The sequence below is a fragment of the Micrasema longulum genome, unplaced genomic scaffold, assembly GCF_059751315.1.
Source record: "Micrasema longulum isolate JH-2025_06_02 unplaced genomic scaffold, ASM5975131v1 h1tg001003l, whole genome shotgun sequence".
Taxonomy (NCBI): Eukaryota; Metazoa; Arthropoda; class Insecta; order Trichoptera; family Brachycentridae; genus Micrasema; species Micrasema longulum.
Genome location: NW_028278191.1, coordinates 277042 through 289159, shown reverse-complemented (window position 1 = coordinate 289159; position 12118 = coordinate 277042). Strand labels below are relative to the sequence as shown.

The 12118-nt window shown below is 33.1% G+C and overlaps 1 protein-coding gene and 1 long non-coding RNA gene across 2 annotated transcripts; one reads left to right on the top strand and one right to left on the bottom strand.

The window, feature by feature from the left end:
• Positions 1 to 798: 798 nt before the first annotated feature.
• LOC148277621 (ketimine reductase mu-crystallin-like) lies at positions 799 to 11628 on the bottom strand. The gene is made up of 3 exons (XM_088232642.1): positions 11164 to 11628; positions 8799 to 8963; positions 799 to 1185 (listed from the first exon to the last, which is right to left on the bottom strand). Exons 1-3 carry the CDS (start codon positions 11536 to 11538, stop codon positions 814 to 816), a joined length of 912 nt encoding a protein of 303 aa, XP_088088768.1. The 5' UTR covers positions 11539 to 11628; the 3' UTR covers positions 799 to 813.
• Positions 3772 to 5383, top strand: LOC148277622 (uncharacterized). The gene is made up of 2 exons (XR_015823405.1): positions 3772 to 3864; positions 3943 to 5383. It is a non-coding gene; the product is annotated as an uncharacterized LOC148277622 (long non-coding RNA).
• Positions 11629 to 12118: the final 490 nt, after the last annotated feature.

Genomic DNA, 12118 nt, shown 5'->3' with positions numbered 1-12118 from the left:
ACAGGTTACGCGACCGAGTCACGAGTCATAAGATGCATCCGAGTACAGCCGAACGTAATCCGACACATCCCGACCGCAGATTTCGGCCGAGTCGATGTTTTGGCCAATTTTCGGCCGAAACCGAAACTGCAGATGAAACTCGTTTTACTGGCCAAAATTTAAGCCGAAACTTTGGTAGGTCTTAAAATGTGTACACAATTACTGGTGGAATTTATCGCCTAAGATTTCATAAAGTCTTGAATAAGCAATTAAACACTATCATCTTTTTTAATTCCCAAAAATAACGGATGGAATATTTTTTTTAAATACAGATATTTGATATAAAATACTGTGTTTCTAGATGTTTTTACAAAGCATTTTTTCATTGTTCCTGGACTTGCACATTCTTAAAATTGATCACCTCACGATTGTATAACAGGTGATCGAAATACACTGGATTTTCGGGTTTTTACTGCAGTGCCCTATGCACTTATATATGCGCATAAAGAAATGATAATGATGATACAAAAACAATTGTTTAAATATACGGAAAGTGTCGCGGACTCCGGATCAGGAGGTTCGAGGTTCAAACGCCGCTCTAGCACAACTTGTTTATAATTTTCTAACACGGTTATTTACAAAATGTAAATATTTGAGGGAACCATATCATCATCATCATTCCTTTTCTACCCTGAATGGTGCGTTGGGAATTCCATTGGTTCACCAATCGCTGCGTATCTTGATCGTTTTTGCTACACAAAGGTTAGACGATTAGTCTTACGCTTCAGGTGCGAATCCAAAATCTATGAAATATTATTATGTAAAAACACCTCTTTAAATTAATATAATATCATGTCGACCATGTCGGTAATCGTACCCGAGATGTTTTGCATGGTAAGCAAACGTGTTGACCATCACACCACTAGACGTACAAAACGAGGTGGAGTAAACCATTAGAACGCACTTTTTAAAAAAAATAAAAAAACAAAAAAATAAATTAATAAACGTCTTACCTAAGATCAAAGCATCTGCCTTTACCCAATCGTCCATCACCAAGGTCTGAGCAGCGGAAGTAGCAGTGATGATGACGTCAGCACCCTGGACACACTCCTGAGGAGAGGAACACAGGAGCGCATGCGCCGCCATCCCCTTTAGTTCTGCAACCAATGCCTGGGCACGCCCTGTCGTTCTATTCCAAATTCGAACCTGAAAACAGTACGAATATATCGAAAATAATCATTAATTCAGCTTGTTTTAAAGAAAGTTTTAAAAAATACATCATCCAACCGACGAATAATAAAAACACACCTTATTTTTACACTATTTACATCTAATACACTCTTATATAGCAAATATTGCATTCACCTCAATAATTAAAACTAATATTAACAAATTACAACAGGGATGGAGAATACCTTTAATAAGGAATTATGGTAGTCTAGGCATTTGCAGGGCTTATGACCTGTCATCGGCTGGTTTAAGTGGCCACTTTACACACTGTAACATTTGCCATTTTGTCTATGTTTGAACATCCATATTTCTTCAATTCTTCCATTTGTTGATTTTAGTGAAGTTAAAGAGTTTCAGCTTTTTAATTTCACTAAAATCAACAAAAGGAATGATTGAAGAAATATCGATGTTTAAACTTAGGCAAAATGTTAAATGTTACACAGTGTGTAAAGTGGCCACTAAAACCAGCCAATGACAGGTCATAAGCCCTGTAAATGCTTAGACTTTCATATTCTCTTATTTAAGGTACTCTCCATCCCTATTGTAATTTGTTAATCCTTATGACTCTCCCCAGGGGGTGAAATTCAGTCTTTTGTCTACGAACATTTGGACAAACTCAAATATTGTATTAAAACTAATATATATTCAATCGCGATACACATTGATTTATATTATAACAATTAGCTTTAAGATTATTTACCACACTCAAAAAAGATCTCTGAAATGTATTATTTTTAATCACTGAACGACGACTATTAATTTTGGAGATCCAAAAATAATGAAAGTACCACACTATTAGATGGATGTCTGCAAATAAGTGAGTTCCAAATAAGGTACTGAATAACAAAATGCGTTTCGAACAACCTCTATTTCATTGGACGAATCCATCTTCTTTGTAATTTTAATCATTGAATATTCTAGTCACGTAGATTTGTTTGTAAAAATTCATTCATCTTATTCATAATTGTATTTAAAATATTTTCGAGTTTAACAAATATAATTATGATAACTTTAGATTGGCAGAATAGTTTTGTGAACGTCATAATATTATTAAATACATTTTGTGAACGCCATTAGCGCGTGTTTTTGTTTTCTTGAATATTAATTTATTTAACTTTTTCTAAATAATGTTATTTGTATATTGGAGGGCAATAATGCCAAATGGCAATTTCTTCCAACCAACCAATACAATAAAAGTTTTATTTTTATAGTTCAAGTTACAGAACATATTCAATAAAAAAAATATTAAAAAGCTAAAGATATATTAAAATAGAAATAAACGTAGTTGTTTATAAATTACCTTAAATCAAAACTATAAGTGAATGGGGAAAAGGAAAAAAGAGGAAAGGGGAAAGGAGGAGAGATTAAGGAAGAGGAAGGAGATGTTTCTTCAGACGTGATTTAAACGGAGATAATGTAGTAACATCTTTGATGGTGGATGGGAGATGATTCCACAGTCGAGCCGCATGGACACTATATGAACATAACACAACAGAGATGAAGAACATTTTAGAGAAGGTAATGTAGAAGTCTAGGCATCTACAGGGCTTATGACCTGACAATGGCTGGTTTAAGTGGCCACTTTACACACTGTGTAACATTCACCATTCTGCCCATATTTGAACATCTGTATTCCTTCAATTCTTTTATCCGTTGATGTTCATTTATGCGGGTAAGATTCATCTAATTGAATTATTTCTTTATTTATATTAAATTGGCACCTTAACCAGCCATTGACAGGTCATAAGCCCTGTTGATGCCTAGACTTCTATATTACCTTCTCTAAAATGTTATTCATCTCTGTTGTAATATGATGATGTTAACAGCTCCCCAGGGAATTGAATCCAGTCCTTGTCTACAAAAATTTGGACAAACTTAAAATATTGACACTATATGAATGAGGAATTGTGGATGGGTATTTAGAGAGTACCTTGAGAATCAAAACGAAGAGGTAAACTGTGAACTGATAAGCGTTGAAATTTGTTACGCAGGTATATAGGAGCGTTAGGACCATGAAGTACATTAAACAGAAGTGAGAGGGAGTGATAGTCTCTCCGCTGTCTAATTTTGAGCCATTTCAGTTGCCTACGATAATCAGAAATGTGATCATATTTTCTAAGACCAAAAGTGTACCTTATGCACGTATTCTGAAGTCGTATTAAATATTATTATCCAATGTAAATCTGTACAAGGTCTTATTAAATATTCCTCTTTTTAATTTTTTAATGGAAACTGATTCGTACTAATTTACTTAACTAGTGGATGTATTTTGAAAGGGAGGCGTGAGAAACTTGTTCCGTCAACTTTTGAATATTAAACTTTTCTAATAAAATTTAAAAATAATTTTATTTTTATCCCACGTTGAAATATTCGTTGACGAACATCTCTCCCACTCCATGACGTCACCAAATATAAAAGAACAGAGTAAAATTATAAATTAGGACATTGAGTGTTGTAACGAATAATTTATGTAAGTACTTCGTCACATGGTTTTTGGTACCGGTTACACTCACCTGTTCTCTGTGGTGCGGTATTCGAGTGGTTTGTGACAACGAACGATCTTTTGTCCGTGCATTTGATAAAGTAACAGGGCGGTGGGACACCGTCGGAGAATGGAAAAACCATTTTATTTTTGAACAAATGACTCGATTTCAGGTAAAAACTTTAAAGCGTATCTCATCTGTTGTAAACCAACGTTGTAACATTCCTCTAATTATTTGTGTATTCATGCAGGGTACTTTTTTTCATTTACCTTTGACCTACAAATTTTGATATGGCTCTGCGATGAACGATAAACCTTTCCAGCGGGCACGAGATGTCTATCTGTTGTTATGTGGAAATATAATATTTTGTCAAAAGGAACAGACCTGCTTCTATTGATCAAGACAACGTTTTTTTTTCAAGCCGATTTTGTCTCGTATAAATTTGTCGCATAAACTAGAGCACATAGCGTGAGACTTAATTGAGGTGTGAACGCGACAAATATCTCTAGGATTTATGAAGCTACAAATGTGATCTTCTCATTAGTTTCCTTGTGATCCCCGAGAATTTATATCAACTTTACCTAAGCATTTCGTAACTGAGATGTCATCATTCCACGTGAAATAACTGTTGTTTGCAAATTATTGAACTCAGTATTCATATGACGCAGTGAATTGCCCGGTTGCGAATCAACGCGCGAAAGTTGGATTTCAATTTTGCTGGTCAACGTGTCAAATAATAACTAAAATACATTTACTTCTATATTTTTTATACAATAGTTAGAATTTCTTATCATTTGAGATACAGTTTGATTGTATAAATTATCACGAGAAAAAAATTTGGCATATTTATTGAATTTTTGTGAAATTCTCCACTTGATTTTTGAAATATTTTTTTTAAAATACTCGTGAGATTAGAATGTTAGGGAATTTGATGCAGGTTGATAAATGCTTTTATTTAATAAACAAATGTTTATCAAAAAAAGCTTTTTATTTTAATGTTTGTCTTATTGCGCAATTTCACATGTGGTAACAGAGCATGTTTTGTCTAAGACTGGTTTTGTCCCTTATTTCACTTGCCTAATCTGGTAGGCGGATGAGAAAGCATGGATGCTTTGCCACCGAAATTCTTCATCGCAGAGCGATTTTATGAATACATATTTTAATACTGTTATGTCACTATCTCGCAATGCGAAAAAGACCACTGCACGTGAGACTGATTGTACCAAACTAAAATCGACAAACAGATTTTAAAAAATAATTTAAAAATGGTATTATATAGAAGTTTACTATGTAGGCATACTTCGTTTTTTTCAAAAAAATAATTATCATGTTCGTATACTTTACGACCGAAGACGACTAAATAAAATTAATTGGCGGCTAAATAAAACTAGGCGCTTTTAAGAGTTTTTGGAATGTTCTAGCTCAGAAGGCAATTTTGTAATTGCAAATGGCAATATAGATATTGCCAATGGTAGATGTTTATATTGCGTAAGAAACATTGTTTTATTTCCATAATCCAGGGAGAAAATAAGGGAATACGTTTCTTTAAAAAGCCAGACCGCGTGGGTAAGATGGTTTTTAAGGTCTGACGATGCAACTGAATATGGATCTGAATTGTTATGTTTATAATTTAAATAACTTTTCTGATTAATTCAAAAATAAATAATAATATTAAATAAATTTCTTACATCTATAACCTGCTTCTCATTATGTTTATATATTATTTTTATTTGTCCTTAGTTTTTTAAGTTATTTCGTTTCAAGTTCTTCGTTCGTTATTGAAATAAAGTAATAAAGTCCATTAAGAACATATGTTCTAAATGGACTTTATCCGTAAATTTATGTACATAAAAAAAATAATACAATTAGACTTTGTTGATCAACTAACTAAATAAAAAATACATATATATAAAAAAAAATAGCAGCCAAACAAGTAAAGTACGTGTTGGATACTCAAACATTCCTTGTTTTGTTTGGTGAGTCGTAAATCAGAGTAAATTTTAAATGAAACAAAACAGAAGCCCTCGTGTAAGGAAAAAGCTGTTTGTAAATGTATTTATAAATAACAGAACGATTCTCGTATTCTGTAAAATATATGTTTCTAGAATCCACTGTAGACTGCCAACTTCAATTATTCTAACGAAAGCTGATAACTTTTTAAACTATCATCCTCGTTGCCGAATTCTCTTAGGGCTTTACTTATAAACCTGGTATAAAATTACGCCTAGGCATAGTGATATAATAAGGATGGTAAAGTAAACCTTCTTAATTACAAACCTCGCAAAAAGTTATACCCAGCATAGAGCTGGGGCAGCGACCATGGAAACTTATTTCACGTTTATACCCGCGTTTAACGTCGTATAACACTAGAATAAATGAGGATAACTACGAGCTGCCATTCGTCCCGTTTATCAGTAGTAAAATGAATTGCATTTATCTTGAACTTAAACAATTCAGAAAACACACTATCTTTTTAGAGATTTGAAAGTGAAATATCGTTTATGAGTATAAAAATGATAGTTAAATTTACATAACATTCAGATAAATTTTATTTAGCATCTGTTTTGAAAATGATCCTTGTAATATTTTGCAGTATTTTATACATAATATATTTATTATATTACATTTTTAAATGTATTTAAAGAAAATATATGTGTCTAAACATTTATCAATGGCATATTTCATTTCGGTATGTAATTTTTTTTATGACAAATGTCAATTTGTGCGAGGTGTAATATCTATGAATCGTCTTACTTCAACCTAGAAAAAATAGATTATTTACAGTTTGTTCTTTTAGAAAAAAATCCAAGTCTTGAACGCCATAATATTAACATTATCAGTAAATAAACATCATTATCGTTTTTAAGTTGACCAGGATTTTATAAGTTACGCTTGACATTTGTTTCGTTCGTTTTGTTTTGTTACTAATACGAATAACGTATTAGTATTAGTAACTGCACATGCACACGCAGCTTGTTCATAAATGTACTCAGAAATGTTGCATGGTCAAAAAATAAAAGATGAAATAAGCTTAGTATAGTTATACTAGGTCGTAAATATTTTTATAAGTAACCTTTTTCTTATTCGGATTTAGCTTGGTATAAGAAAATCTAGGTGAAAATCAGGTTAAAAGTAAGTCCCCAAGTAAATATATATTATGATATAGACATTTTTATTACAACAATTATTCATTTAAAAACCTTTTGAAATACGTTGTTTATTGCTAATTACTAAAGTCGATTAAAAAAAATTGTCCCTTAAATTTATGAAATAATTTTACAAACTCTTTAAAGCTATTATTTTAATGTAATGGTAAAGGTGAAATTGTATTTTAGTATTTGCATGTTAGCGCAGTGAGTGTCCTGACGAAGAGACGGGTACGTCTCGAAGGCGGTGAACATAAAAAGTCAGTAAGCGGTTACATACAAAAACACAAAGACAACTTAAACAAATACACACTAATACCATCTTCAGGGTAAACTGTGTGTGTTTTGTAGAAAACAGAAACACATACTTTTTTCTACAAAACACACAATTAACCCTGAAGATGACTCCTGCAATGGTGGCCGAAACGTCGGAACAAATCCAACACACACGGTATCATCCAGAAAAGAAACATATCATTAACAGTGAACGTGCAAACCTTCTCAACTATCCCGCTTAAGGGTTTATAGGTTAATATTAGTGTGGTTTAGCAAAAAACCCACCAAAATGCATTATTAAGTACTCAAAGTTGGAATAAATATAACCTTTTTTAGAATATTTGAGTTTGTCTAAATGCCTGTAGACAAGAGACTGGATTTCACCCCCTCGGGGGTCGTTAAGATTAACAAATTACAACAGGAATGGAGAATACGTTAAAGAATGTAATATTGTTAATCTTAACGACTCTCGGGGAGTTAAATCCAGTATTTTATCTACAGGCATTTGGACAAACTCAAATATTGTAGTAAAACCAACTGGTCCAAGAAGAAGCTTAAAAAATTGGAAAATTGTTTTCAGTCGTTGCCTAGTATGTGAAATAATTTAGTCAAATGAATCTCTTCACAACAATGAAGGTTCTAGCTCTTTAACTTCACTAAAATCAACAAATTGAAGAAATATGGATTCTTCAAACATTCGCAAAATGGTGAATGTTACACAGTGTGTTAAATGGCCACTTAAACCAGTCATTGACAGGTCTGTAAATGCCTAGACTTCCATATCACCTTCTTTAAGGTATTCTCCATCCCTGTTGTAATTTGTTAATAATAACCTATTTTGTTATATTTTGTATGTATGGGAAAGTATAATATAATTTTGTTTACATAATAATAACTTGATGTTTAATGCATAAGTTCAACATGTACGTGTACGGGTACATAAGGTTATAAAAGCAACGTCGGAAGTTTTCTCGCTTCGTCTAGAGTCATCTCAAGTAAATGTTTTAAGAAATTCAATCAAAAACAAATAACATGAATGTACTAAAGACATTATTATTCCTACAGTAAACGGTTTGACTACCGCCCTGATAAATTTAACCAGAAAACCTACCTCCACTTTTACATAATTTTACATATTTTGGTTCCAAGCTCCGTATACAAAGTTAAACATTACATTTTCCTAGAGGGATTCTATGAATTGTTTAAATAACGCCTTCAGGCATATATTATACTTATTTCACAGTTTAAAAATATACCGAGGTTGTTTGTTTCAGCTAAAAAAATAAATTCTCATAATTAATTTATAAAACATGTAAATTTTAATTCTATTAACATATTTAATAAATTAAAATTTTAATTTAAAATTAAATTAAATGGTAAAGGTTAGATATACGTCATTCAAAAGAAATTTTTATTTTTTACAAGATATTGTATTTGGTTTTACGATGCATACATTATTTTATTTGATTACATGGAATGTCATGGATACGAAATTGGGCATTTTCGACACCTCTTCTGGTCGCGTTCATTCGAGGGAGTAAAACTGCCAAAGCTGATCGTGATATTTACGCAGTATACGCTGAAGCGGGTGAAAACGTTTTATGTACTGTATTATTTTCTTACGTAGTTGAGCTGTTTTAGGGTTTTTATGTGGTGTAAAAAATAATAAAATAAAATTATTTACCTCGAGAAATTGGAATTTTTTGACAAACAGGATGGCGTGTGTCCTTCCTTGACTACCAGCTCCTATTACAGCCAAAACTCTGCGTCCTCCAGCCCCGAGAACCTGCCCAGCAACGCAGGACACCGCAGCCGTACGGCGTTGCGTCAACTGATCTGCGTCCATCATCTGCAAAATTGTATTATCATTTGATTTACGTAATGCAAGCCTAGCTGGTCAGCACCTTTATCTATCATGCAAGGGGCTCGGGTTTGATTCCCGACATGGTTGACATGAAACATGTATTCTGTAATTGCCCCGCCACACTATGCTCCTTGCGCTGCTCCTCACTTTGCTCCTCGCGCTGCCGCCCCCCCGCCCGATGTTGCCCTCTCCGCCCATACACTGCTCTACTCGCGCTTGTCATTTGTCGTACTATACAATGGACGTTGAAATTGTGACAGCGTGCGCGCTATGCATTTTTAGGATTGCTTATTATATCAATGTCATACAAAGAAATATACATCATTCAAAAATGACGCGTGCGTCTTGTGTGAGCGCTCGATGCGTACTGCGACCGTGCGATTATGTGGCTAACCACTCGCGCTCATATTGCCAGTCCTTTGACTCGCGCTCAAAAACAGTCAAAATAGGGATCGGTGGGCACAACGAGGAGCGTGAGTCATGTTGCCACACTACGTCTCTGCTTCCTTTCCTCACTACTTCCCATGCCACTCGTCAAGTGTGTGACAAGCCCATTAAAATGTGTTTGAACACTAGAATCATTCTTATTCCCTGTACTAACCTGATGCGTGATTATCTTACTTTCACATTAAAATAATGATTGTAACACGGAGGTTGGTGTATTAATGCAGTGCCCTTTGTACCACTAAATGAGTTAATGTTAAATTATTTACCTTCTTATTTTATCTTTTCATTATTTTACTTTTTGACTCATTTGCAAGTTCCAACTTAACACTGAACACGAATTTAATTTAGAGTTGGAGCTTGTCGGGACATAAACATGAAAAAATGTATATTTGATAAATAAATAAATGTACGCTGCTTTGGTGTATCGATACGGTTACCTATGCACCATATGACAAGGCAAAGATTATGATGATGATACAAATAGGCAATGATTAATTTATTGTAAAATTACACCTGAAATATTAATGATTTTAAAATTAAATTGAAATATTGTATTTATTCATATGAACTATTTCAATGAAGACATGTCTTTATTTGTTTTAAGTTTTTTTAAATCTTCATCATTGTTTAGTGTTTTAAAAAAATAAATTTCTCAATAGACCATCGAACTAAGCTAAACTAAAAAAATCCATGTTATCTACGCTATGATTTTTTAAAGTTTTGACATTTTTAAATAACTACGCCTGCGACGTCACAAGTTCTATACGGTGAGTTTTGCTGATTGGCGAATTTGCTTCCGGCAAACCGAAAATCTATCACAAAGTTCGTTTTCAACATATTTCAACAGAGATGATGAATACTTCAGAGAAAGGAATAAGAAGTATTGGCAAATTCCATCAATTCTTCCAGTTGTTGATGTTTTTTTAATTTTAAGGCTATTAATTATGCATGTGAGATTCATCTAATTGAATTGAAATATCAACGATAAAAGAATTAAAGAAATATTGATGTTTAAAAACAGGCAGAATGATGGATGTTACACCGTGTGTAAAGTGGCAATTTAAAACAACAAATGACAAGCATAACTACAGTAGATGCCTAGACTTCTTTGTTCCCTTCTCTAAAGTGTTCTTCATCTCTGTTGTAATATGTTAATATTAACATCTCCCTAGGTGGTTGAATCGAGTCTTTGTCTTCTAAAATTTGGACTAACTCAAAACCTTTTTACATTTTTTTTATACATTTTCGAGAAACTTTGCCTTACAATTAAATGCTCTAATTTTTACCGCGTTTAAGAAAACATTTATTATTTACAATTCTCCGTAGCACCGAAATTCATCATTAAATTGATATTTTTATATTCGTCTATACGAATCTTAAACAAAATAAATTTTAAGGAAAGCAAGAAAACTGATTAAAAAATAATGTTTTTAGTTAAATATTCATTGAGAATTTACGTTATCGTTATTTCTTAATCACATTCATTACAATATGCAAATAAAGCAAAGCTTTCCATTAATCTATACACTTCCTAAGACACCCAAAAGTCTATTGAGATATTATATTGAAAACAACTACTCTATATACAGCAAGTTTGCTTGTGAACTTTTACTCTTAAACCTATTAAGATTAAAGTATCAGAAAACGGTAGCGTAGCAAGCGTTAACTTGGTAATTTATTAACAAGATTAATGCACAGTCGAAAAACGGAACATTTAAGAAGATTGAGACTTTCTCACCGCTTTGATTTGACCTGTTTCATCATCGAACAACATAACGACGCCGCCAGATGTCGGTAATGGCGGATCCCTTTTCGCATTTTCTTCGAAAACCGTTATCAGTTTGCAAGACAGCGAAGACTCCTTCCTTCCGTAGCCGAGATCCATACCTTGAATGAAACTCGGCATGCATAGTAAAATTCCAGAACTAGATGGCAGGTTGGTGAATGTTCGCGGCGTCTGAACAGAAATCAAATCTTCTTTCTTTGGACTGTCAGCGCCATCTTTTGGCACGTTTGTGACCGAAATCAACGCCTGTTTTACCGCCTGAATAGTTTTGCTCCAAGTGAGCAATCTTTCGACTTCTCGGTCCGACACTTTTACAATATTTTCCATTTTCACTGAATAATAAATTCACTCAATTAATTTCAATAAGTATTGTAAATATGTTAACACAACCGAACACTTGTTAAACCGATTCAATAATAAAGTCACTGGCGGTCTCTGTTAGTATTTATAGCTAATATTGATAACAAACCAAAGGATGTTGTTGTTTAGGGAACATTCAATTGTTTTTTTTTTAATTAGCATAGTTCTGTTGAAAGTTATGCAGAAAGCAGTCAATCCACAGTTTTGAAAAAGTGATACATTGGTGTTATCGAGTTCAGCAAAGTCAATTTCTGTACCTTCAAGCTGAAATGCTGGAAGTCACATTTGGTAAATTGTTCAAAAGAGCGATTTGAAGTTGTGAAACTGTTTCAAATGTATCGCTCGAAGTAAAAACACAATTTTATTGCTGTTATGTATTTGTATTTATAGGCTTTTGATAAGAATATTTAAGAAAAAAAGGTTTGAAATATGGACTATCAAAAAACTATGGAGCTTCAACGTTTTTTGTCCCAACCGACCGGCCGGCGCTTTAATTCCTCTTCGGACTTAATTATAAAAAGTCATGTAGAATATCGAATGAAAAATA